At 35.3% G+C, this 27198-nt stretch overlaps 1 protein-coding gene across 7 annotated transcripts in view; it reads right to left on the bottom strand.

The window, feature by feature from the left end:
- FGF12 (fibroblast growth factor 12) overlaps positions 1-27198 on the bottom strand; it is a 562336-nt gene that overhangs the window by 8231 nt on the left and 526907 nt on the right. For all 7 annotated transcript variants that reach the window (XM_060198501.1, XM_007517403.3, XM_060198500.1 and 4 more), the window contains one exon: positions 12220-12418. In XM_060198501.1, the coding sequence (XP_060054484.1) occupies positions 12220-12418 (199 nt within the window). The remainder of the gene's footprint in view (positions 1-12219; positions 12419-27198) is intronic.

The raw sequence follows: 27198 nt of genomic DNA, 5'->3' as shown, positions 1-27198 counted from the left end.
CATGGATATGATTTTTGCACTTCTTTCTGATTTCACTTTGTACTATTTTCCCAACAGTTTCAATACTCAAATTTCAAGCCTCTGTAGGTTCCTGATGGTATAATACCTAAGTGATTAGTAATGTCACTTTTCTTTCATCTAGTGCTTCTTAGTTGTCCTTGACATAGATTTCATGCTTTCAATCCTTTTTAATGTAGAGAAAAGTGTGTTCTTTCATCCCACAAGAAATTTTTGAAGACAAATTATTACTACTTTACAATATGCCTGGCATCAGGATAGTACTGAGAAATTGTAAATATATATTCCCAATTGGAAAGCATTTTTGTTTGATTCTTTCACACTTTTTCCAAATCACTTTAATTCTATTTTCCCCTATATCCAGATGCATGCTTTCATCTATTTCCTTTTATTCTTCTCCCTAGTCCTTTTCTAATTGTGTCCTTCAAAAAATATTTTTATTTCTCTTAGTGCACTCATAATACATTGAAACAGAAGGATTCATGCCCAGTGTCTGCCTGAAAATGAGGTTGAGGAATTTAGTATTTTTCCTCCTTTACAGTGAAGGACAAGTGCAAATTTCTAATAACACAGACCATATCATATTTTACTAATCACACAGCATTCATTTGGCATCCCAGTCCTGCACATCAAAATGTGCAGAGTATGTTAGTATGGGCGATAGGAGTTATCTCATGGTTTGGTATACAAAAGGCTGTCATTTTTGACTCTCTGAGATGCAATGGACATTTAACTGTAGGAGGTTCTGCAGTTTTGGTATAAAAAAATAATACTTTGCACTTGGCCATAAAAGATCACAGAAAACTAATTTGATAACAAAATATTATATTCCCTCTGAGTTTGCTTTCTTTTTAAAAACAGTGCCATAGACAGACAGAAGAGCACATATATGTTACTAGATCTTGAAGTCCTCTTTAAAAAAACTGCTAGAGGTCTTTCCAGGTAAGACTCTCCATTTAATACTCTTCTCTTATACTTGTAGTTACCAGGATATGCAGGTGTTCCTTGCTGCTATAGCAACTTAAGATTCCCTGTTTGCTAAAACTAACAGTCAACAATCAGCTTTATTTTAGTTATCATAAATTTCCCTTGGAAAACACAATATAATATATTTGCTAAAAGTATACAAAAGTAAAATCTCAGGAATTGCTAATTTTAAATATTTATTTATTTTATTGAGATGTGTGAGAGACAACCAGAGCATCATTCTGACACATGTGCTATTGGGGACCGAACTTGGAACTTCATGATTACCAGTCTAATACTTCTTCTACTGCATAACCAACTGGGCCACTTAAGTAAATGTCCGACAATGATAATAAACTGGGCACCAGTCTGGCAGGTGATACAGTGATGAGACACTGGATTTAGAAGGATGACCTCTGGATCCCCAGTATTACAGGCACCAGAATGATGCTCTGGCACTTTCTCTTTCTCCCTTTGCATACTTATGTCGATAAATATATATATCTCTAATAAAATAAAAATAATAAACTGGGTATTGTCTATCATCCTAAGAGTACTACCCTCCTCATATCCAGAATAGTTGAAATTAATTGAACACTTTTTACATATATTTGCATTATATATGCACTAACATGATTTCAAATGTAGTCATATTTATTTATTGGTCCTTTCTGCAGCTGAGGAAGCTGAAAAACAAAAAGCGTAGTATACTCAAAGTCTTGCATGGATACAGAACACATTCAAAATTCAAATACATGCATAGTTAACTTCAATATTCCTACTCTCCAGAGTGTATAAGTAGTTTAACATGGTCAAAATCTTGACCTCAAACTTCATGAGGCTCATCCTGAAACCCTATACCAGTTCCCTAGTCCTTTTCCCTTTCCACGCAGAATATCCATGACTTCTCTTCCTATCTCGAACTTTCAATGATCTCTCAAACCTTCAAATCAGTATCAGGCCTGCCTTTCTCTCGCTCTCTCCTTTCTCTTTTCCACCTTGTTTCCTCCCCTTCTTCCTTTTTACCCTCTTTGGCTTTTCTTCTACACTCCATCATAACTTCCTCTTTAACTCTCTTTCTTTTAAATCAATAAACTACCTTACCTTGTATTTTATTTAGAAGAGATATTTAGAAGTTGATATTTCCATCACAAAAATTGCCAACCTACATACATCTGCTCACACATTTTTGCCTGTGTGGTTGTCATAGTTTTTCTAGTTCCTTTATAATTCTAGCCCTCCATTAGCCACTTAGATATTTGATCACATCCCCTCTAGTCAGCATTAATCAGTAACCCTCTCTTTAATAATGCCGATTTTTTTCTTCTCTCAGTCTATAAATATGCTGTAATAACTTAGGCAAACAAAAACCCGACATACATAACCTATTATGGAATCCACCATGCTTCTCCCCAAGTCTTTCCGCACTTCTCTACTTTCTTTTTATAATGAATTTCTTCAAATGTGTCATTTAATATTAATTCCCCCACATCTTTAAAAAAAAAAACTTGGATCCAGGGGGTCTAGCAATAGCGCAGCGGGTTAAGCACACGTGGCACCAAGTGCAAGGACCAGCATAAGTATCCCGGTTCGAGCCCTGGCTCCCCACCTGCAGGGGAGTCGCTTCACAGGCAGTGAAGCAGGTCTGCAGATGTCTCTTTCTCTCCCCCTTTCTGTCTTCCCCTCCTCTTATATTTCTCTCTGTCCTATCCAATAGCGAGGACATCAACAACAACAATAATAACTACAACGACAATAAAACAAGGGCAACAAAAGGGAAAACAAATAAAAAAATTATATATATATAAAAAAACAAACTTGGATCCACTTTATTGCCATTATTCTAACTATTGCAATGGAATCACTCTCTGGGTCCCAACTGACTGTATGTTACACACCTGCATAGTTGATCCTTACTTATCAGTACTGGATGGTCTATCCATGTTTGATAAAAAAAAAATCAGGGAGTCGGGCTGTAGCACAGCGGGTTAAGTGCAGGTGGCGCAAAGCACAAGGACCGGCATAAGGATCCCGGTTCGAACCCCAGCTCCCCACCTGCAGGGGAGTCGTTTCACAGGCGGTGAAGCAGGTCTGCAGGTGTCTATCTTTCTCTCCTCCTCTCTGTCTTCCCCTCCTCTCTCCATTTCTCTCTGTCCTATCCAACAACGACAACAACAATAATAACTACAACAATAAAACAAGGGCAACAAAAGGGAATAAATAAATAAAAATAAAATATTAAAAATATATATAAATATATGTCCTTGTCTTGTTATAGTCTTCCTCTTCTAAGCTAGAGGAGGAACGGGACAAAGCTGTCTTATTAATTAATCCTCTTGGACTTAGTTTTCTCCTTTTTAAAATGGACATGGACTTTTACTTGCATATTCCTAAATGTAAATGACTATCAAGAAATACTCTGGTTAGGAAATAAGTTGAAAGTAAGGAAACATGTAAAGTGAATACAAATGGTACATCTGACAGTATTTACTGCTTGTATATCACTGTGAATTTTTTTGCAAATCATTTAAACATTGAGAGTTCTAGAAATTAAGAGGACTATGTGCAAGTCCTTTAAATGTCAATAACTGTTAGTTAATAGAGAGTATAATTGTGATTGCTGTAAAACTTTTCCCAATGGAGGAACTATAACTCCAGTTTCTGAAAGAACTTCATCCTGTATCAGCTTCCAGAAGAATAAAATATGACTAATCTTTTTATTACTACGAATTTAATCAAATTTTGCTTGACCCCTTGAAATGTCTACAAAGTGGAAAGGGTAGATTGCTCTGTTACTTAAAGTACCGTTGAACATATTTAACTGTTTTAATAGCAGATCATGGAAAGGTGTAGGCAATTAACATGAAGCAATTTCACACCTTAATTAATGTCACACGAAACCCCTTTGGAACAGTATTAGAATTTTAAGCGCTGTTTTGGAAGCAATATATTGTCATATGAATGTGCCAAGTATGTTTATTATAAAGAACTATTATAAAGAGATATTATGAACAAAATCATCCAGACTTTCATTTAAACAGAGACCAGAAGCAGTATTGGATGCATGAGGAATAGGAATGAATGGAGAACACATGAGAAAGAGGCAGAAGAGGTTGACTGAAAACTACAGTAAGGGGTAGATGAGGATCAGGGTTAATGCCAACCACTAAGTATGAACTAGCAGTGCTCTAGGATCTCTCTTGCTCATTAAATAAATCCATCAATATAGGCTCCTTTTTAACTTTGTCTTTAAAGGATAAAATCAGAACCAGGAACCAGTTGTTTTGTATAGTTGCAATAACTTGAGGAGAAAAGGATATCAGATTGGCAGAGATCCAAAACACAAGGTAGTTGCAATCATTAACTTTCTGTATTTAAAACAATCTAGGCCATTAGAATTTCATTTTGCTCCATTTCTAAGTTTTTAGCCTTTAAGGTGTTTGGATCTAATAGATTTTGGAAACCACAGTTCTTTTTTTTCAATTAATTGAAATAAAATTATCAAAATTAATTTGCATTAGTATCCAACCAATTGGAAGTTTCATAATTTTGGGATTCTTGGCTTTGGTCTGTTCTTTGGTACTCCAGTACATAGCTTTGGAAGAGACAGTTATTTTCCCTTCAATATAAATACTATCATCTCTAATCCGATATTCTGTCCCATACTTCATAATGTCTCTCCAGTACATAGCAAAATAACACAATGTCCAGTTTCCAAGGGAAAATTAAAGTGATACTTTCCACTCAACCCATGTATTTCAGATTCAGCTTCCTTACCATACATAATCTTGATGTGATTCTTATGAAACAGAAGGAATATAATCAACTCCCTTTTCAAAATGTTACTAAAATCGGGTGACCAGGCAGTGGTGCACCTAGTTGCATGCACATATTATAATGGTTAAGGACTCAGGTTCAACTCCTTAGGCTACATCTGCAAGGGGTGAGCTTTAAGAGTGGTGAAGCAGTGCTGCAGTTTTCTCTCTCTCTCTCTTTCATCTATTACCCCGCTTCCCCTTCCTCTCAATTACTATCTCTATCCAAAATGAGCAAAAAGAAAGAAAGAAAGAAAAGAAAAATACTGAGACTGAAAAAGGTAAATTCATTTTCTCAAAATTTCTGAGCAAATGGTTGGTAATTTTTATCATATACAAACATTTACTATTGGTTAATTGATTTCATTAGGGTACATTTTCACTAATTAATTAAAAAATAATTGGCATTCTCTATACTAACAAGATGGTAATTTAATCATTTTAATAGCAATAAAATATTTTAATGTAGCACTTTTAATATATTTCATGTTATTAAAGTCACAATTTACTATGTATTAGATTAGGCTTAGTCCTGTAAATTTGAATGCAGTTTAATAGAAAATTTTCAAACCTTTATTTTTTAATATTTTTATTTATGTTTTATTATTGGATAAAGAAAGAGATAAATTGAGAGGGGAGAGGAAGATAGTGAGAGGGAAAGAGGCAGAGAGACACCTGAAGCCCTGCTTCACAACTCAGGAAGCTTTTCCCCTGCAAGAGGGGACCAGGGGCTTGAACCCTGGTCTTTGCACACATAATGTGTGTGCTTAATCAGGTGTGCCACTGCCTGGCCCTGGCATTTTTTTAAATTGCCATCATGGTTATTACTGGGGCTCAATGCTGACACTATGAATCTAGCACTCCTGGAAGCCATTAATATCTCTTCGATTTCTTTTTCTTCCTTTTCTTCCTTCCTTCCTTTTTTTTTTTTTTTTTTTTTAATAAAACAGAGAAAAGTTGAAGAAGATAGAGAGGGGAAAGAAAGATAAACGCCTGCAAACCTGCATCACCACTCATTTCCCTGAAGGTGGAGAGTGGGAGGCTGCACCAGGTCCTCTGGCACCATAGTATACGCACTTAGTGGGTGTGCCTTTGCCTGGTCCCATCTGGACATTTATTTTTTATGTCTGCTGATTCTTAAGTAATATTCAGGTTAAGTGAATAGAAGCTTTTTTAAGGATTGTAATGAGAATATGAAGCTTTTAAGTTTATTCTTGGTGAGTCTGACACCAATATTTAAAAAAAAAAAGCACACACTTTGGCTTCCTAGTGTATGTCAGTGGAAAAGGAACTAAGTTTGGGGTGAGAGTATTTACAGACACTTATCATGAGGAGATGAGGAATTGTACCCCTGTGTCAATAACTGTACTCTAAGCCATTAACCCCCAATAAAATGATTTTAAAAACCTCTGATCTACAAACACCTATTGAATTTAATTCTGGTTTTATTAGATTAATATAACAGCTCTAATAGGAAAAACAATTTTTACTTTCTTACAGAAGTTTGAGTGTGTATTAGTCCAACTTCTCTACTAGAAAACAAAGAAGATGATATGGCTAAATATTGTCTAATTCCATCTTCCATATTTCTGTGTACTTAATTTGAGCGCTTAACTAGGTACGCCACCACCTGTCTCCCCGTCTTCCATATTTCTATTGCAACAGTTCTCAGTACAAATTTTAGAATCCCAAGCCTGTTACTCTCTCCAGGATTAACTTCTTCATATTTATATTCCTTTTATGGGGTAGAAAGTCAATTTTGAATACCCAACCACCTGCTGAGTAAAGAGCTTCTTAAAGGAGAAGGGAGGAGAAAGGAGGAGGTTATATCGAATTCTTTGTCAAAGACTATTTGGATACTGCTTCTAATGCTCAAGTGGGAGGTTACCACCGAGACAATTTAAATCTGGGGGAGTTACTTATCTGTGATGTGAACAATGCTCTGAAAGGGCAAAACAGGGATTGTAAAACTTGCACTGTTGTCTTAAATTTCAGGGGAGGGAACCTGTGTAAATAGTGGTTGATGTGCAATGTACATAGTAATGGGTTTAAATATCAAGTCCATCTGTCTGTCTAAATAGATGTCCTTGCAACCCCTCATTAACACCTCCTAAATTCTAAACACAGAATGGAGGGTGAAGCTGTGAAGGAAAAGGGGCTGGTGGGTGATTATTATCATGTAATCAGTGCAGGACTTAAAAGATACTCAAAGTGGCTTAATTTGGAGAATGCTAACATTCAACATGATGTCACCAGCAGGAACAGAGCAAAGGCAGGATATTGAAAAACAAACAAGACAAAACCAGAATTAACCCATTCTGGGTTTGCCTCCATAAGAGCTAATTCCATGCACAAAGGGGAGGGACATAAGCTGTCTCCTGTACTGCACACTGTCCACAAAATCAACAGTGCTGGCCTTGTAAGTTTACAAATATTCCTTTAAAACTAAAAATATGAACAACATATTGGGTTAACCAGCAATATGACTAACCTCTTATAAAACTATCATTTTTATTTATTTTCTAAAAGTGTCTTCTAGACATTATAGTTGTCCTTATCTTTAAAAATCACAATATTATAGGGCCACTCATAAGGATTAATGGTGAAAATGTATGTAACGTGCTTAGCAAATAAACATTATATATAGAAGAAATAATACAAGCAATAGTGAAAGTAGTAGTGGGAGTAACAGGAAGGAAGAAAGTCTCACTGAACAATAGAATGCCTAACAAAATCACAAATGTATATATTTGATCATAATGGTAACCAGTACAATCCGTTTACTATATACAATATAACTGTATGGAGAGTCATTAGACAACTGTTCAAATTTTCCGTATTATAATAATGATAAGATATAAAAAATAGACTATTTTCACTTGTTATCAGGTAAAATAGGATGCAGGAATGTGGTGATCACCATGAATCTGAATGGGTCTTTCTTTCTAAGGACATGAGCAGTTTGGATTAAAGAGAAGAGAAAGAATTAGGAGGTTATTTACTCAAAAACATTCACTAGAGCTCTCTGATACTATATTTAGGCTAGGTCTAGATCTGACAGTGGTCAATGTTGCCAGCTTTCACTGAGATTACTGGATTCTCAAATCAGAATGTCTTAGTTCAAATTCTGGCTTTGCCACTTACATGTTTGAAAAACATTACTTAAAGCTGCTGTGCTTCATTTTCCACATTTGCAAAACTGAGACTAACAGTGTAATCTGCTTTGTAAGAATGAAATAAAAAATAAAAGTGAAGATAAATGAGAAATTTTGTGCACAGTTTATGTATAAAGTGGGCATTTATAAAACTAGTAGTTAAAGCTGTTCCAAAAAGGGGACTGTTTTCTCCTAGACAGACGAAAAAGACATCTTTAGAAGTTAAAAGGCCTTTGTTGTGAAATCAATTAAGGTCTTGCTTTCATCTGCAGAAACAATTCGCATCATATTCTATTTACTTCATGCCCAATTTCTAACTCCCACAATCTAAGGAGACAAAGAGTCTGAAATTCAAATATTAGTGAATCTGGATTAGAATGGATTTAATTTTTCACAGAACAAAGGGGAAATAAATTTAAGCATAAGTAAACAAGTAAGATATGAACTAAATGCAGAAAAAATTTTTAAAGAGAGCATTCTCAGGGGTGGAGGGGGGCAAGTAGTGGTGCACTGGGTTAAATGCACATAGTGCGAATCCTGGGGGGAGGTTGTTTTGCAAGCAATGAAGCAGGTCTGCAGGTGTCTTTCTCTTCCCCTCTCTGTCTTCCCCTCCTCTCTCAGTTTCTCTTTGTCCTATCCAATGACAACAACAGCAGTGACAACAACAACAAAAACAGCAACAAAAATGGGGGAAAAATGGCCACCAGAAGCAGTGGATTCGTACTATATTCGTACTAGTGTAGGCATCGAGCCCCAGCCATATCCCTGAAGGAAAGAAAGAGAGAGAGAGGGAAAGAGAGAGAGAGAGAGAAAACATTCTAATGTGTAGATGAGGACAGGCTAAAGCAGAGGTTCTTAGCTGCCCCAATCTTATTCTGCTAGTCCCCCAAAGAAATTAATATTTATGTGGTATATAGCTATCAAAAACAAACAAACTGAGGCTGGGAAGAGAGCGCAATGGTCTATGGTGCAAACTTTCATGATATATATATCCTAGCATCGTAAGTTAGATTTGAACGGTGCTTTGGTAAAGAAAAAAAATTTAAAATTTCAATTAAAAAATACATTGAAATAGATTCAATCTTCCCTAAACCTAAAGTGTGACATCTGACTGAGCTATGTTTAATGAAATGTAAGTATATTTAGCAGCCACAGAGGATCATGGGGAAGAGAAAACTATTATGGGATTCTTCATCCAGTCCTCTGTCCTCTGACTGAAATGAGGATGGTGGCTAATCAGTTGGGATAAGGAAAGATCCTGCGCCACTATGTGTGGTTGTGCTGGCAATGCACACTGCACAGCTGTCCTTCAGGAAAAAAGAAGCACTACAAGCCGGCACAACCAAGGTTTCTAACAATTGAGAAACTAGTATCCACTCTGGACAGCTGGTCTCTAGATTTGATTTGTAATAGAACAATATTGGCATGACTATGCTGTTAGTAACAGGGCTTTTGTGTTGTAGATAGTCTCTCTCTCTCTCTCATTAATTTATTTGCTCTTATTTTCTGCCAGGGTTTCTTTGGGGCCTCATGCCTGTAAGATTCCACAGCTCCTAGTGAACTCATTTTATTTATGCTTTTGTTTTTCCAGAAAGAGAGAAACAAAGAGAAGAGTGGCATATTGCTGATCTACTACTCACGAAGATTCCCCTTTGCTTGGTGTTCTCATGAAGAAGCTGTGACTCAAACCTAGATCCTTTCACATAGCAAAGTGTATTCCCTACTAAGTGAGCTATCTCCTGACCCTAACAAATAACCTGCTTTTAACATGTGCGATTAGGGATATCTAGTTGTTTCTACATTTGTACTAAAATGTAGCAACACAATGAAGGCTGTTTTGTGAGCTAGAACCATGGAAGTTGCATATATTTTCCTCAGAAATGTGTATGTGGAATGTCCAGATTGAGGAGAAAACTTCATTAGTCAAAGTACATACAGCAGTGATGGTTGAAAGGCATGCTATGGTGCTTTTGTTTTATTACTGCTGAGGGAGAGGTATCAGTATAAAACATATTAACCATCTGAGGGGTAAATCCAATAGTTTTCCTTTTCCTTTACACTTTCTTGAGTTTTCCAAAAAAATGTTAAAAAGCATGTGCCACTTTGATGACTAAGAAAAACTCAACTAAAATAAACAAATAAAAGCATGCAATAAGGGTCGGGTGGTGGCGGCGCACATGGTTGAGCCCACGTTAGTGCGCAAGGACAAGGATCCAGGTTCAAGCCTCCGGTACCCATCTGCAGGGAAAAAGCTTCACAAGTGGTGAAGCAGGGCAGCAGGTTTCTCTGTCTCCTTCTCTCTCTATCTCCCCCTACCTCTCAATTTCTGGCTGTCTCTATCAAATAAATAAATAAATACTTTAAAACATTTAAAAAGCATGCAATAGCTTTTTTTTTTGCCATGTTCTGGCATACAGTGGTGCATGAGATTGAACCAGAAACTTCAAAATCTCAGGAGTTTTTTGTTGTTGTTGCTTTCTTTGCATAGGCAATATGCTATCTCTGCTGCCCCAAGAAATAGTTTTAATAGGTCACTCACACTACCTGAAGTGGTTTTTGGTCATTTTAAATATTAGCTAATCAGTATCAAGCTTTATGTAGTGGTGTAAGTGACAGCTCATTTCTGAAATCCCAATGTCATTTCTAACAATGTGTATTACATCATTTTACATTATACTATTGGCATGGATAAACATGTTAATATCTGCAAGACTGTTCCTGAGTTGTCTGGGTATATAGAACTTCCTTGTCTTTATACCTACCCATTCCTTCATTTGCTCATTAACACATTAAACTGAAAATTGACTAAAAACTATTTCTCTGTGATATGCCACTTACTTTGCAAAATATAAGAATATACAAAAAATCTAACCATGGCTAAAAACACAAAACAAAACTAACAAAAAAAAGAAAATGGCAAACAGCTTAACTTTAGGACAATGCGATGGTTTTTAGGAGAGTGAAATTAATATTATAGTAAAGTGACAAGATATTATACTGCATGAAAGTCAGGGAGACTCTCAAAGAGGCATGTTGACCCTTGAAATAATTATCTGCAAAGACTACTAGGTATTTTCTTGGGGTTAATATGATAATGTAGGGATAGAGGCATGGTGCATATGAAGAAAACTACATGAGGGGGGCTGAGGAGACAAAATAATGGTTATGCAACAGACTCCTCTACCAGAGGCACTAAAGTCCCAGGTTCAATGCCCAGAACCACCATAAGCCTGAGCTGAGCAGTGCTCTGGTCTTTCTGTGTCTTTCTCTGTCTCTCTTTCTCTCTGTCTCTCATTAAACTAAATAAAAATTATTTGGACTTGGGTGGTGGCACACCTGGTTGAGCATACATGTATGTTTGAGCCCCCAGTCCCCACCTGCAGGGGGAAACCAAATGGTGAAACAGGGCTGCAGGTCTCTCTCTCTCTCTCTCTCTCTCTCTCTCACTTCCTCTCTATGTCCTCCTTCCCTCTCAATTTCTGACTATCTCTATCCAATAAATAAAGATAAGATAACTTAAAAAAAATCTGGGAGTCGGGCGGTAGTGCAGCGGGTTAAGCGCATGTGGTGCTAAGCACAAGGACCAGTGTAAGGATCCCGGTTCGAGCCCCCAGTTCCCCACCTGCAGGGGAGTCGCTTCACAGGCGGTGAAGCAGGTCTGCAGATGTCTATCTTTCTCTCCCCCTCTCTGTCTTCCCCTCTTCTCTCCATTTCTCTCTGTCCTATCCAACAATGACAACAACAACAACAACAATAATAACTACAACAACAATAAAAAACAACAAGGGCAACAAAAGGGAAAATAAATAAATGTAAAAAAATTTAAAAATCTATATGAGGTTCAAGTTAATGAAAATAAGTTGCAGAAAAGTTTAATTTTGTGTACATTTGAAAGACACAAGCGAGACTTGAGAGGAACTATAAATGGGATTACCCACCCCTATTTCTTTGAAAAATAGTATCACTTGAATTGTTTTGTTTGTTTGTTTGTTTCCTACTCTTCTGCAATGGGCATTATAGTTCTATAGTGGTTTACCTGACTATGCCTTCTAGTCATTGAAAGGACAGCAGCACATGTGTTAGATAAACACTGAATTTATCTACTAGTTTATAAATATAATATATAGATGCACCATAAACATATTGTCATTTCTGAATTGTTTACTCTGATCTGTTGCATTTTATTCCATTTTTAAAAGGGATAAGCAATTGGCATCAGTATGTAAACTGGAGTCTAAGAAGAAAAAAAGAAGTCCATTTCATACCTTCTATTGGTTTTGGTACAAAATGTGATGATGGTTTGGTTTTCTTCACTCTATTTCCCTTCATAATTTGACCTTCTTTATTGAGTCCCAGAAACCAGGCTCGACCTGATTCTTGTTGACGGTATAGAGTAGAAGAATAAATCACATAGTAGTTTTCAAACACAGATTCCTTAAATTTGCATTCAGGAGTGAACACATCCTGCAGAAGAGACAAAAAGAAAGAAAAGATGTAAAAATCAGTGACCAAATGCTTAAACCAAATGAGCCCAAAATACCGATCAATTATTAAGAATTAATGAGAAGTGAATGTACATATTTTCCAATAGCACCTGATTTTAAAGAGCTTTTGCATAAAACCAAGAAACAAGATTTTTTAATGAACCACATCTTCAATTAAATATTTACGTAGCCATAACTATACAACTATAGACTCTGTTCATTCATAGTGAAGAAGACCACTTATTGATATGCCAGAGATATATGAGTCCCAACCTTTTTTTTTTTTGTATAATGTGGAGGAACATTGATACCTGATAACTTCAAGCTTAATGTGGCCTCGAGCACTTTGAACTCTGTGACTTATCTACAAATTATTTAAATATAGATGGTGTCAAAGAGCAGAAGCTCTTATATGGGCAAAGGCTCCGAGACAACAGTGTTGACCTTTACTATGGGAAAGTAAACTAGCACCTTACTGAGAGCAGTACTAGTTTAGATACTAGTATTAGACCTAGAATCTTTAAGACTCAATTACTCATGACCCTGCTGTTTGTCCTGCTTCCTACCTGCATTAGCTCCTTTGAAATTTGGAATATTTATGTATTGTAAAACATCTGAGTAAACAAATGCAGGCTCTAAACTCAGGGCTTCACTATGTGCTTCCACCTCTGTGGGAATGCACATCAGTTACGATATCTCTGGACTATCTCAGACAAAAAAAAACATATCTTTGAGTAATTTTTTGGTATTATGTTGGTATTACTATGTAACCACCAACAACATGATATCTTTGATGTCCCCTATGAAGATCAACTCTCTGTGGTTCAACTCTATGGCGTTCAATTCTCTGAGGTTCAGCTCTCTGAGGTAGACGATAAGTGCAGAAGAGGCCTCTCCAGACCCAGGGAAAGGGAAGGACATCTGTTTCAGTCCAGTAAGGAACATAGTTAGTTGAAGTTAATTTTTCACATCTATAGGAGTGATAAATGACACCACTAAAATGTACTGATTTTAAAGATTTATAAAATTATAGCTAAAGGTGGTTAAATGCATTAAAAAGATAAAATATTAAAATTTCAATAATCATTATATCAACAATATATAGGATCCTTCAGAATGCTCTCAGTTTTAATAAACACCAGAGAATCACAGAAACAAATTATAATGTTTGTCACCACTATGATTAAGATAGTTAAAAAGATGGACAACAGAAAGTGTTAGTGAGAAATGGAGAAACTTAACATTGATGGTGCAAATGTAAATAGGCAGCAGCTGTGGGAAGTAGATTGGCAGTTACACAAGAAGGTAAATTCAGTTGCAATGTTATCTACACATTCTACATCTAGATGTATACTTACGAAAATATATTATTAAAAGCCTGTACACAGATGTTCATTGCTCACAATGTGGAAAGAATCCAAACTTTTTTTTATTGTTGTAGTTATTATTGTTGTTGTTGTTGATGTCGTTGTATAGGACAGAGAGAAATGGAGAGAGGAGGGGAAGACAGAGAGGGGGAGAGAAAGATATACATTTGCAGACCTGCTTCACAGCCTGTGAAGCGACTCCCCTGCAGGTGGGGAGCCGGGGCTCCAACCGGGATCCTTAAGCTGCTCCTTGAGCTTTGCGTCACATGCGCTTAACCTGCTGCGCTACTGCTGGACTCCCAAGAATCCAAACATTTATCCAGAGAAAAGTGGATTTTAAAAGTGGACTTCTTACTTAGCCATTAAAATAATGGAGGGCAGGGAGTCAGGCTGTAGTGCAGTGGTTAAGCACAGGTGGCACAAAGCGCAAGAACCTGAGTAAGGATCCCGGTTCGAGCCCTGGCTCTCCACCTGCAGGGGAGTCGCTTCATAGGCAGTGTAGCAGGTCTGCAGGTGTCTTTCTCTCTCCCTCTCTGTCTTCCTCTCCTTTCTTCATTTCTCTCTGTCCTATACAACAATGACAACAACAATAATAATAACCACAATAATAAATCAACAAGGGCAACAAAAGGGAATAAATAAATATTAAAAAATAATAATAATGGAGTGCTGATTCAAGTGACAACACGGATGAACCTTAGCAGCAGTATGCTAAAGGAATGCAGTTAGACTCTATAGGCCACACGTGACTCCATTATATGAAATACCCAGAACAGACAAACCCAGAAATAATAAAAACTTTCATCTACTGGCTACCAACACTGAAGGGAAGCATAAATGATACATGGCATATCCTGGAGGATGAACATGTTCTGGAATTAGACAGAAGGGATGTTTGCATAACCTTGTAACCAAAAATTGAACCATACTTTTAAAAATGGAAAACTTCTGGTATGGTATGTAAATCATTTTAATAAAAAAATGAATCTAAGAAACAGGATAACTACAGAAGTGAGGAAAAAGAATGGAATTATTACATACCCTTTGTATGGTACTACAGAATGAAATAATGAAACTATGTTAAATGGGCTCTTCTGAGACCTTGTCTCACTATTACCAAGGCAGAATTTAGTCACAGTAAGTATCACTTGTTATTCACAAGTATAGGAGAAAAAGTGATTTATATTAAAATTTCAAGATAACTTATTTTTTTAGAAATAGGTTAAATTATGGTATTGCACAGATTTAATGAGTCATATTTTTTTAAATCAACCTAATAAAAAATTCCAGAGATTCTGTCCCAATTTATATCACAGCATTAAAGAATGTTATTTTCCCTGTAAGCTAAAACCATCTAAAGTTCAAAAATTAATTTTATACATAATGTTTTATACTTTATACCAGGATCAGGAGAAAATGCATAGAAAAAGAAATTGTATATGAATACATAACATCACCTATACAAAAGACAACTCAACCTGTTATTATATAATAACAGAAACATGAAGATTTTGAGGCAGATAAAGCTAAGTGATAGTTCAGTTTACTTCCCTTATTTACACACTAGTTTAAATCATGCTAGTGAAATCATCATTCTGAGATCTGTTGAAAAAATAAGGTCAGTGAGATATTCACTGTACTAAAGCATAAAGGGTAACAGCCACAAGTACTCTACCCTATAAATTATCTTTCAAGAAATATTATCAATGTTATAATAACCTCCCCTTCCTTGCACCACAATTTTTCTTGTTCCTATCTTAGACACTTGAGTTTTGGTTTTGGTTCACAGAGTGATTCTTTTCATTAACTCATACTTGGGAATCTCAGAAAATTCAGAAGACTATTTTTATTGCTGCAATCAATAATAAGAATGTCCCAAGTCAGATAAATAGCATAAGCAGTGTACTTTTTGATCATCCTTTGATTGCTATCACAATATTCATACTTAAATGTATATGATTTGTCAATATAAAGTCACTAATGAATAAAACTGTGGTGAAGATTAAGTGGAAAATTACTACTTCCATAAATCACTCTTCTTTTAAAATTGAGTTTTTCCCCCATATAATTAGCAAATATGATATATGATGATTTTATGCCAATAAGGACCATTAATTTATGGGCTTCAGATAAGCTTTTTTCAAAATGAAAACATAATGCTTTTGATAAGTTATTCAGAAGAATATTTCATTTGTTCTCCAATGATGTCTCTGTTTTATTCTAAGCCATTTCATACAGTATATGCTTACATGTTTTATTAACACTATTTTGTGAAAACTGCCTACATTCAAACTACTGTTCACAAGTTCATATTTAATTATTATGCCAAAACAAAAAAAAAGTGAACAGAATAAAAATGTGCAAAACTTGAAGGACTGCATAATATACATTTTGAAGAAAGCATTTGGATTCTCCAAATTCTGTGAATTTTCTATCAGAACTTTGGGAAGCCCGTTCTCTTCTCCAAACTTCAGCTTCCTTCCCTGTTAAATGAAGACACATTTACCACTAATTCATGGGGTTGTAAGAATTGAGTGATGTAATATATGTGCGAGTTTATTGATAGTATAATAACTTATATAATTATTTGCGAGATGCTTAAGCTTATGTAACTTTAAAAAGTTTCACAATTTACTGTGACATCCACTTGGCGTACGTTGCTTGATAAGGAAAGAATATTCTGTGTTTCACTCATCATCGATTTTGCTTCTCAGTTCAAGTAGGAATACATGATTTGTACAATCTTGCATAAGTAATATAGTCAAATAGTAACATAATTATGACTTATCTTAATCCTGCTCTTTGCAGATCCCCACTTTTTCCTTACTGTGTGTTCTGCAATAATCAAAGTGAATGTGCGATGAATGAATGAACACTCTTGCACTGCAGACACTGGCCTTGCTCTTTCTCAAAAACAACAAGCATTATCCATTTCAAGTACTTCTCAATTAACAGCCTTTGCTCTTGAGAAACTCTTCAATAGCATGACACAGAGGGTTCTCTCATTCAGATCACTGCTCTAACGCAACTCTTTGAAAGACTTTTTCTGTTACCTTTCATGTTAATATCTCCTACAATCATTTTCTAACCTTTTATCTTGTCTTTTTTCTTAATAATAATTTTAAAGTTAATTTTAATTGAGAGAGACACAAAAGAGCACCATTCTGCCATATTATGTAGTACTGGTGAAAAAAAAAAAAAACAGAGTCTATGTGTATGTAAAGTATAAATTCTACCACGTAGACTATTCCCTAGTCCTTATCTTGCTTTTTACTTAAGAATTTAATAGTACTTAACACCCTATCACACATAATTCTTGTAAGTTCGTTGAAACTAGACACCATGATTGTTATGTTCCACCCATTTTCTTAACAAATATTGGAATTAATATATATATATATATATATACTATTAAAATAACCTGATGAAATGATACCATGAAACCTGGATTTTTATGCCTATATATCTCGATTTCTAAAAGATTCATTTATTTAATGAGATCAAGAGAAAGCAGAGCACTAACCTAGGATTTAAGTAGGGGTCTCATCCATACAAACACTGCATACACTCTATTCACTAATCACCCTCCTGGACAACTACTCCTATCATTTATGTCCAAAACTCAAGATCATTTTCCTCCTTAGGGTTTTTTATTCATTTGTTTGTTTGTTTTTGTTGTTTTCCTAAACTAAAAAAAAAAAAGTACTTGTTGGGCTTGGGATACAGCATAATGTTTATGCAAAAAGACTTTCATATCTGAGGGTCTGAGGTCTCAGATTCAGTCTTGAGCACCACCAAACAGCTAAGTTGAGCAATGCTTTGGTATCTCTCTCTCTCTCTCTCCCCCATACCTTTCGCAATAAGATAAATAAAGAAAATATCTTTTAAAAAGAAGCATTTGTTGAACTAGGAGATTTCACACAGATCCTTGACTTTTAACATTGTATGTCTTTATTGCTCATGTTGAAAAGTTAAATAATCTCTTGAAATTAAAGAGTCAATATAAAATACTATTTTTTCAAAATTCGACTTACCTATCAAAAATATGGCAATGGATTATTTTAGAGGACAAAATCTAAATGTAAAAGAAACTGTAACCAGGTGATAGAAAGCAGACTTTACTATACTATTAGTAAGACTAATGATTCTTCTTATGCCATGTAAAAATTACTACCTTTAAAAGAAATGCTGGGTACAAAGAATCCTGTTGTATTGATCTTTTTAATTGTATAAAACTGTTTGCTCTGTCTACTGTCCAGTCTTGTCTTCTGGGATATACAAAAAGAAGAAAGGAGGAAAATAATTTCTGAACTCTTAGAACATGATTTACATTCAACAACTCGAGAGATAGATAGCTTCCTTGGTTATAACCTTTGAATATTTTATTTTAAAGGTTCTGGTTTGCTAGCTTCATTAGTAGTTTTTAGATACACAGATTTTGAAAGACCTTGCTGTATTAGCAGTTGCTTTGCCAACTGTATCGTGAGACATAATGGCATTAAATTAAGCAAGAGAACTATTATTTTCTGTCATAACATGTGATAGAAAAATGCTAAAGTATATTATCTCAAATGAAGCATTTTCAAACTGGACTGCTTTGACTAAAACAAATCTAATTTTATAACTTTGAAAAACCTGCAGTTAGTGAACACTTTATGTGCTTTTGATTTTTTTTTTTTTAGTGGAATCTGAGCTGATTTATCTAATAAGATTTGTTAACATAAATTTTGTAATATTGCAAATTGTAAGTTATATCATCATGAAAGAATGAATCTAGTGTCCTAGAGACATAATTTTGAAAGCAGATAGACAAAGATCCAAATCCTGAATTTTTAATGTGTTTTTCTTTGGCATCACTAGGTCCTCATGCATATGCATGATCACTGCGTTAGACTGACTGGCTCAGAGGAGAAAGAGAGAGAGAACTGCAGTTTGCCCAGATGCCAGACTACTCACATTCAGTCAAGGGGCTGGAACTTGAACTGTGCAATGCATAGCATGTGCCCTACCTGGTACATTGCTCGAATGCCTTGTTGTGTTATTATTATTATTTTTTAATTGTACAAGCGCCTTAACTTCTCTGAGTCCTTATTTTGTCATCTGTATGTTAAAACTAACCATACTTCATAATAAGGTTATAATTATTAAAAGAAGACAATAGTAACAGTTGGGAAATAACTTAGCTGTTGTAGGACAGAATATCCCAGGTTTCCAGGTTTCAGTGCCTGGCAGGGTGTGTGCCAGACAGTGTTTCGTTATCTCTACTTCTCTGTCTCTCTCTTGTGAGACTGTTTCATATGAAATAAATATTTGGGGGAAAAAGTCTGCTTATCATAGTTCCTGGTACATAATCTACTTTTCTTGCAGCTACTTATAATTGCACAGGTAGTAACTGACACTACAGTGAAAATGGGTTTGCCTGAGTGGATTGTTGAGAAGTCACTTTACCTGCAGAATCCAAATGTCTTGACTGCCTCTTTAACAGGCTAAACAAGGATACTGGCTCAACACACAACTATTTATGCAATATACACATACATCCTACCATTTCTCTTTTACAGATAGAGAAATTTTGAAATTTAAAATACCACAAAGCAGCGTGGGGGCACTGGACTTGAATGCCTGAGGTCCAGAGTTTGATTGTTTGATCCCTGTCACAACATATGCCAGAGTGATGACTTAGCAATTTCTCTCTGTCTGTCTCTCTCTCTTGTAAACAAACAATACATTAAATACCACTGGATGCTATAAAATGAATATGCATATAGCATGTAACTAACTATTCCACAATTGTCTGACAAAAAAGGCAACTGTATTAAATACCCTCAACACATTTATGAAAGAAGATGCGCTTGTTTCTTTTCCTTTTTATTTTCCTGGGGGTTAGAGTAAACAAAGGGATATTATAAAGATTCCATTTTTCAATGTAAGCACTAATAGATCTTTTGGAAAGTTATATCAGATTCCAAAGGATCTTAGGGAGCAGGGAGGTGGCACACCCAGTGGAGAGTACATATTAATTTTAATTATTATATATATACATATACACATGCACAAATGAAGATTTAAGACACATATACACACAAACAGGTATAGTAACCTGTGAATATTATCAAATAGTCTAAGACACATGGAAGAAAAATAAATAAGGAACTATTAATAAATGCTAAAGCTATAAAAACAATAAAAATTCTATAGATACAGATCAAAATATAGAACAAATAGAAGCAGGGTGAATAATACCAATTTATAGTATGTAGACAAATACCTGCTATATAAAAATGGGAGAAAGTTCTCATTTTGTAGTGCACATGCCCTTTGAATTCTGGGAATTTGGCCTGAAAATAGAGTAACATATATACAAAATAGAGTATGTTTAAGAGTTCATTCATGGTAAAAAAAAAAAAGATGCATATTATTTCAAAAAACTTAAAGCAAGCTGGTGAATGTACTTTAATAGGCTGATGCTCAAAGCAATGTTATGTCCACATAACTGGGTTATTTTACAGCCAATGTAGACAATATTGGAACTCACCATGAGCTCTGAGATACACTGTAAAAAAAAAAAGAAGAAAGAAAGAAGGAAACAACTTGTATGTGTGTGCATGTGTACATACCACCATTTGCATCAAATTCACACACATCCATTATGCAAGCGGAATATACTCTTACACAATACATTCGCTTTGACTGGGGATATGATGCATTAACAATCCCTATAGTTACTGTGGAGAAACAACTCTCTCAAATTGTATTTTTTGCTCATTGGCTTTGAGTTACACTTTCATCTGAACCTCTCCTTGGCAGCTATGACAATGCTCAGTGACTGCAACATTTCCTCTGAGGAATGATTACAGTGGTCCCTGAATGGAAATGTTGTGTGGATGCCTTATGACTAAAGAATACTTGGGATGTAAAGTTGCCACAATGTTGGTGTGAGGTATAGTAGACACCGAAACTCTTTTATTAATCTGGAAGATGAAAGTTTTGTTGTTGTTTTTTTTCCGTTCAGTGTAAAGTGAAGGAATTCCAGTATCATTCAAGTTCCCAGCAGGTGTGAATAGACCAAAACCTGATGTTATATTCCTGCAGTGCCATGAAATCACATCTCCCAGGTGTACTCTGCCTATTCACAAACAAACCTGCATGTATTGTCACACCAGTCACTTTCATTTTAGCAGTCTGAGGAGTAATCTATTAGACAAACAGTTCTGATAGATTTGAGAAGCTAGTCTTGTACTTTTTTTTTTTTCTGCTAGGTTTCTGGCTGTGATGATGAGTCCCTTGCAAGGACAATTCAAACACAACACAGTCACCATGAAAGAGGAATGCATAAAGAGTTTTATTTCATTTTATACTTTCTTCTAAAGTCCCAGGTTATTGAATGCAATTTAACTTTATAACATCTGGGGTATGCTATCATTCTGATGAAGAAATGACTTGCACACACCTGACTGCAATAAAAGTACTAACAATGAAGGAAAATCATAAACACTATTCATATCTACCAGGAATCCTTGAAATGTAAAGCAAGTATGTAGTCTGAATTTCAATTTTATAGGTTAAAAATAATCAAGGTTTATAGGAACAGAACTTGATCCCATTAAGGTTATGCCTCTAGGTAATTGCAGCATCAGAAACAAAGATGAACGCTAGTCAAGTGATCCCCCTCACTATGCCACATTATTTTAGTTAATATTTGTGGCTTTACATAAACTTAAGACTGAGCAGAAAGGCCAAATCACACTTGTGTTTCTGCTTATTTTCCGTTATTTAAATGTCATTGACCAATGTGCTTCAAATACTGTAGTAGTATTTTTGTTGACTTTATTCACCTGTTACTGTGAACACACTCTGTGTTTTTCTTGCACTTGGCATCTGGTAGCTTCTATATACATGTTTGTGAATGAGCATACCTTTTCCAAATGTCTACAGTAGTTGGGTAGAATAGTCTACGCAATAGTTCATCAAAAACAGTACAGACAGCTTTCAGAGATAAATTCCCACTGACTCAACATGCACATCCCACATCCAACTACTGGCATGGTCTTGCTGTTTTAAGTTTCATATCATTGAACCTTGACATTTCTAACTATATAAACAGCAGATGATTCTCACCTAAGCTTCATGAGTGGTAAAGCATTGCCGTAGGTGTCTCTCTATTCTTCCCATCTTTACCTCCCCCTACCCCTTGAAATTTCTCTCTGTCCTAACAGATAAAATAATAAATAAGTATATTTTAAGAAGTTCACATGAGTACATTCTCAAGCAACTGACAATATAACAGAACATCACAATGTAGGAGTCAGCATTCATTTCACATTTTATGTGACTTTTAAAAAACAAAGATTTCATGTAGAGTTCGATAAGAGATACTATTTCTTTCTGAAACAGAGAATCAATCACACTGAAATTCAAATATATTTTAGCTTGATAAAGGTCATTAGAATGAATTAATCAAAGCAAACAAAAATAATCAGTGTAATTACTATTAATTTTACTTTGCATAGCACTACTTATCTATAAGGGAAAAATTTGGAATTTTTTCCTGTTTTGATTTTCTTTCCCTTATGTCTTTACAAAGATTAATTAATAAAAAAAATTAACACTGTTGTTGAATATGAGTCATCCTTCCTTTTCTGTTAATGTCTAATCCATTTACCTGCCTACAAATTTCATTGCCAAGTTTGAAGTTCAATTGTTAATAAATAGTTAGAATTTTACTTAGATTTCTCCCTCAAATATACCTCACATGCTCAGAGAATTTTGCTCTTTATATCTATGTTGCAATATGACATTTAAAACTTATTTTTTCCTTAGTATAAGTCTGGCTTACTAGAAATGGAGCTGAAAGAATCTTGGAATTATTTAAACCAACCCCCATGATTTTATAAAAAGGAAAGACCCAATATTGGAAGCCAACCGAAACACTGGTGCTGCACTCTTAACTTGAAGCCAAGTGGCACGTCACAGCATCTCTCCAATTTAGCTTGTATTCATTTTGAATAGACGCTGACCATTTTCCATAATAGAATCAGCATGAAAAATTCTAGCATTCCAGTCTTTGAAAAGCTGTATTTAAAACTACTGTGTGGGAGGGTAGAACAATATGTGAAGGGATATTACACTAGACTAGACAGGTTTTCATTTTTGATAAATGCAGTCTTTATTTCAGCAAAGGCAAAATTTTAATAGTATATCTTTTGTAAAGTTTAAATTAAAAACATCTTATTATTTTTAATTTGCTTTGTATAGAGACATAGGGAAGATGAGAGGGATGGGGAGACAGATATGGAGAGAGAGAAAAAGAGCCACCTGTAGTACTTCACTGCTTGTGAAGCTTCCTCCCTTGTATGTGGAGGCATGGGGCTTGAACCTGGGTACTTGTGTACGGAAATGTATGCACTCTGTCAGATGTGCTGCCACCCTATATTATGTCCTTTTTATACTTTTATATTTATATCCCTGACAGATAGATATCTCAATAAAACTGCAAGCACATATTTGCCTGTTTCTCAAGTTCAATATATTTAATAAAATTTCCTTGTAAATCGGGTCAGTCAAGATACGGAAAGGAATGCTAAAGTGAAGCTGACAAAATGGGGTATTTTGTATTTAATTCTTTGGAAACCATTGAAATAAATATATGATTCACAAGTTCTTTTAGTTAACATTTAGATTTTTGTCAGTGTTCTAAATAGCTAATGAATCAGTTAACAAACACCTCTTCTAGTTAAAGTGTTTAAAATATTGTGAGGCACTAACTTGATCGATAAAAAGTTCCTTATTGAGAGAGGAAGGGGATCAATAAAATAAAACTTCCTACAAGCTGCTGTCTTTGACTCTTAGAGAAGGCACAGGGACTTATTAAGCAAAACAATGAGGAGAAGAGAGGGAAAGAAATAAGAAGACCGTGAAAAGGGGAAAGAGAGGAAAGTGATGTTTTATTATTTCAATAATTCCTACTATTCACTTTTTTCCAGATTTCATAGCAAATTGTACTGTCTTTTGAATCTTAAGATGGGCAACAAATAAGCCTATGCATTATTTAAAATCTACATTAGCAATTATGTGACTTTTTTTCTTAACTCCCGTATTACTTTGCAGAGAAAATGTTCATTTACAGGATTGTTGTTGTTTCAAGGGCACATTTTTGCATTTCCTCAAGATATGTATCAGTAACTATAGTCTAATATTCTTGTGATTTGAACCCATCAATGAGATAACCTGTTGTAAAAGATAATAAACAAATTTAGAAGAAAATTGCTTTTCCAAATTGTACAGACTGGAGCCATACACTATTTTTCTTTCCATTTTATTTTCTGGAAGTGTTTCTTAGCATCCAATCAGAGTCACACCACCTCTAGGTGGAATGCTAATTAACTGATTCAATCAGTTGTTATGACAGGAAGAAAAGGTTAGGAGCTCCATCATTTCTATTTCCATATCTATTATTTTTTTCTTTCAAAAACCGTCTTTACTAAATAGCTAATAAATATTCTTCAGAAAAACAAACTTTTAGAAATTCAAAAACAGAGGATGGGTGATGTACTTGGCTGAGTGCACATGTTAACATGTTCAAGGATCCAGGGTTCAAGCCTACAGAGAAGCTTCACAAACTATGAAGTTGTGCTGCATCTCACTCTCTCTCTCTCTCTCTCTGTCTCTCTCCCCTTTCTCTCTCTCTCTCTCCCGCTCCTTCCCCCCTCTCTCCCTCTATCTCTCTCACACGCACACACACACGCACACACACACACACACACACACATTTTCTCTCTGTCTCTCTCACACGCACACGCATTCTCTCACACGCACACACATTCTCTCTCTTTCTGTCTCTCTCCCTCTCTCCTTCATTTCCTCTCCATTTCTCTGTCTCCATCCAAAAATAAATGAATCTAAAATAATTTTAAAAATGTAATAATGTGGTGCCTGGGTTAAAACACGTTTTCTATATGAAATAAAGAAACACTGGGGACTTTTTTTTTTTAAATAAAGGCACATAATATGTCCCATTTGTTAGGACACAGTTACCTAATTGTTCTCTCTCAACTAAAGGCACAGAGTACTTAGGATTGCTAATAAGAATTGAGGATGGTTTACTTGACTGAGACACTGGTATCTTAAAGTCAAAAAAAAAAAAAAAAAAACCCATGTCAGCATTTTCACAAGCCAACACACTGCAGTCTTTCCGAATCTCATTCTCAGTTTAACGAAATCTCCAGTCTTCCTAGAATCCCGGGAAACATGTAATCTAACTTTCCATGAATTATCTGTTCACATGTCTCACTTTACTTTCCACACTTGAGAAATCCAAAAAAAAAAAAAAAACATTATTAATTGCATCATCTTTTCAGGAATAACATTCTTTTCCTTGATAAAGGCATACTTTTCAGTTTTAAAATGAGAGTGACTTAACCTGTCCAAATAGAAACTAGCTGAACAAAGGATCAATTCACTAGTCTATTGACTTGGTTTTACAACTATAAATCTGAGTAACTTCTCCCTTCTTTCTTTTCTATACTATGAGCTAACTGTGTCTCTGAACATTCATATGTTAAAATTCTAATAGCCAATAACCCAGAGAATGATTGTAATTGGAGACAGGGTTCAAAGAGGTAATTAAGTTAAAATGATTCTATTGTGGTAATATACTAATCTGGTTTTACTGATAACAGTGAAGAACAGAAGACACCAGAGATAGGGGCCTGGTGGTGAAACACCCAACAGAGAATACACATTACAAAGCATCCATGTGCAAGGATACAGGTTCAAGCTCCTGGTCCCTATCTGCTAGGATTTAGCTTCACAAACAGCACAATAGTACTGCAGGTGATTCTTATCTGTCTGTCTATCTATCTATCTATCTATTTATCTATCAATCTTCTTTTCTATATCTATATCTATATCTATATCTATATCTATATCTATATCTATATCTATATCTATATCTATATCTATATCCTCTATATTTCTCTGCCTTACACCCTCTATCAAAAAGAAAAAAAATTAAAGGGAGTTGGGTGGTAGCTCAATGGGTTAAGTGTACTGTGGTGCAAGGACTGATGTAAGGATCTCCCAGTTCAAGCCCCCGGCTCCTCACCTGCAGGGGAGTCGCTTCACAGGTGGTGAAGCAGGTCTGCAAGTGTCTATCTTCCTCTCCCCCTCTCTGTCTTCCCCTGCTCTCTTCATTCCTCTCTGTCCTATATAACGACAACATCAGTAACAACAACAATAAAAAAACAAGGATAACAAAAGGGAAAATAAAATAAACATATATATAAAATAAATTATACTCAAAAAATTAAAAACAAAACAAAGGATGATAGAAATGGTGGAGGTGTCTCACAGATAACCCTGGTAAAAAAAAATAAAGTAAAATAAATCAGACACCAGGGGCATACGTGCACAAAGGGATAACTATGTGAAGAAGCAATAAGGGGACCAACTGCAAGCCAAGCAACTGGGCCTTAGAGAAAAAGAACCTTAGCATCGCCTGAAACTTAAACTGCCAAAGGGGCCAGGTGCTAGTGACCCAGTTAAGCACACATAGTACTAAGCACAAGGACCCACACAAGGATCCAGGTTTGAGGCCCTGGGTCCACCTACAGGGGGAACACTTCACAAGTGATGGAGCAAGTCTGCTGCTGTGCATCTTCTCTCTCCTTTTCTATCTCCCTCTCCTCTCTCAATTTCTCCCTGTTCTAATAAAATGAAAAAATGATCAACAGAAGCAGTGAACCCGTGGTGCCAGTACTGAACCAGTAGATAACTCTGGAGGCAAAAAAAAAAAAAAAAAAAAAAAAAAAAAAAAAAAAAAAAGACGAAGAAGAAAGAGAAAACAGGAAAAAAAAAAAAAAAAGGAATGAACTTCCAGAAAGAAAAAAGAAAGGTTTTTCCTCTGAGAAAAACCATTTATCATTATTTAAATCATCCAGTCTATATAATTGTGTAATTACAATTCTAACAAACTAGTATAGTCTCCTTAGAGTATTCTGTTACAATTTTATGTTAGCCTTTTACATTCCTCTTTAGTTTCAGTAGAATGTGTGAAAACTCGAAAGAGCAAGGAGAGAAGAGAGAAAAATTCTGAGATGAGAAGATTAAGGAACATTTTGTGGGTGGAGCAGGTTGAAGAAAATACATGGACATACCTACCATCGGATGCATAGTTTAGGAGAATCAAGTTTTTGTTTGATTTTTAAAGAAGCAGTCATGAGAAAAAGAATGTGCTATTCTGAGATTTGTTGCACAAGCTTTGCTTGTTTTTTGGTTTTTTTTTTTTTTTTATCAATATTTGACCAGATTCATCCTCCAATGAAACAGAACTGCTAGAGTTGTATACAGCCATTTATTACTAAACAACAAAATATGTTCTAAGTAATGGTCCTTC

The sequence above is a fragment of the Erinaceus europaeus genome, chromosome 9 (assembly GCF_950295315.1).
Source record: "Erinaceus europaeus chromosome 9, mEriEur2.1, whole genome shotgun sequence".
NCBI lineage: Eukaryota > Metazoa > Chordata > Mammalia > Eulipotyphla > Erinaceidae > Erinaceus > Erinaceus europaeus.
The sequence above is the reverse complement of the archived record's forward strand: the minus strand, read 5'-3'. Positions and strand labels throughout refer to the sequence as shown.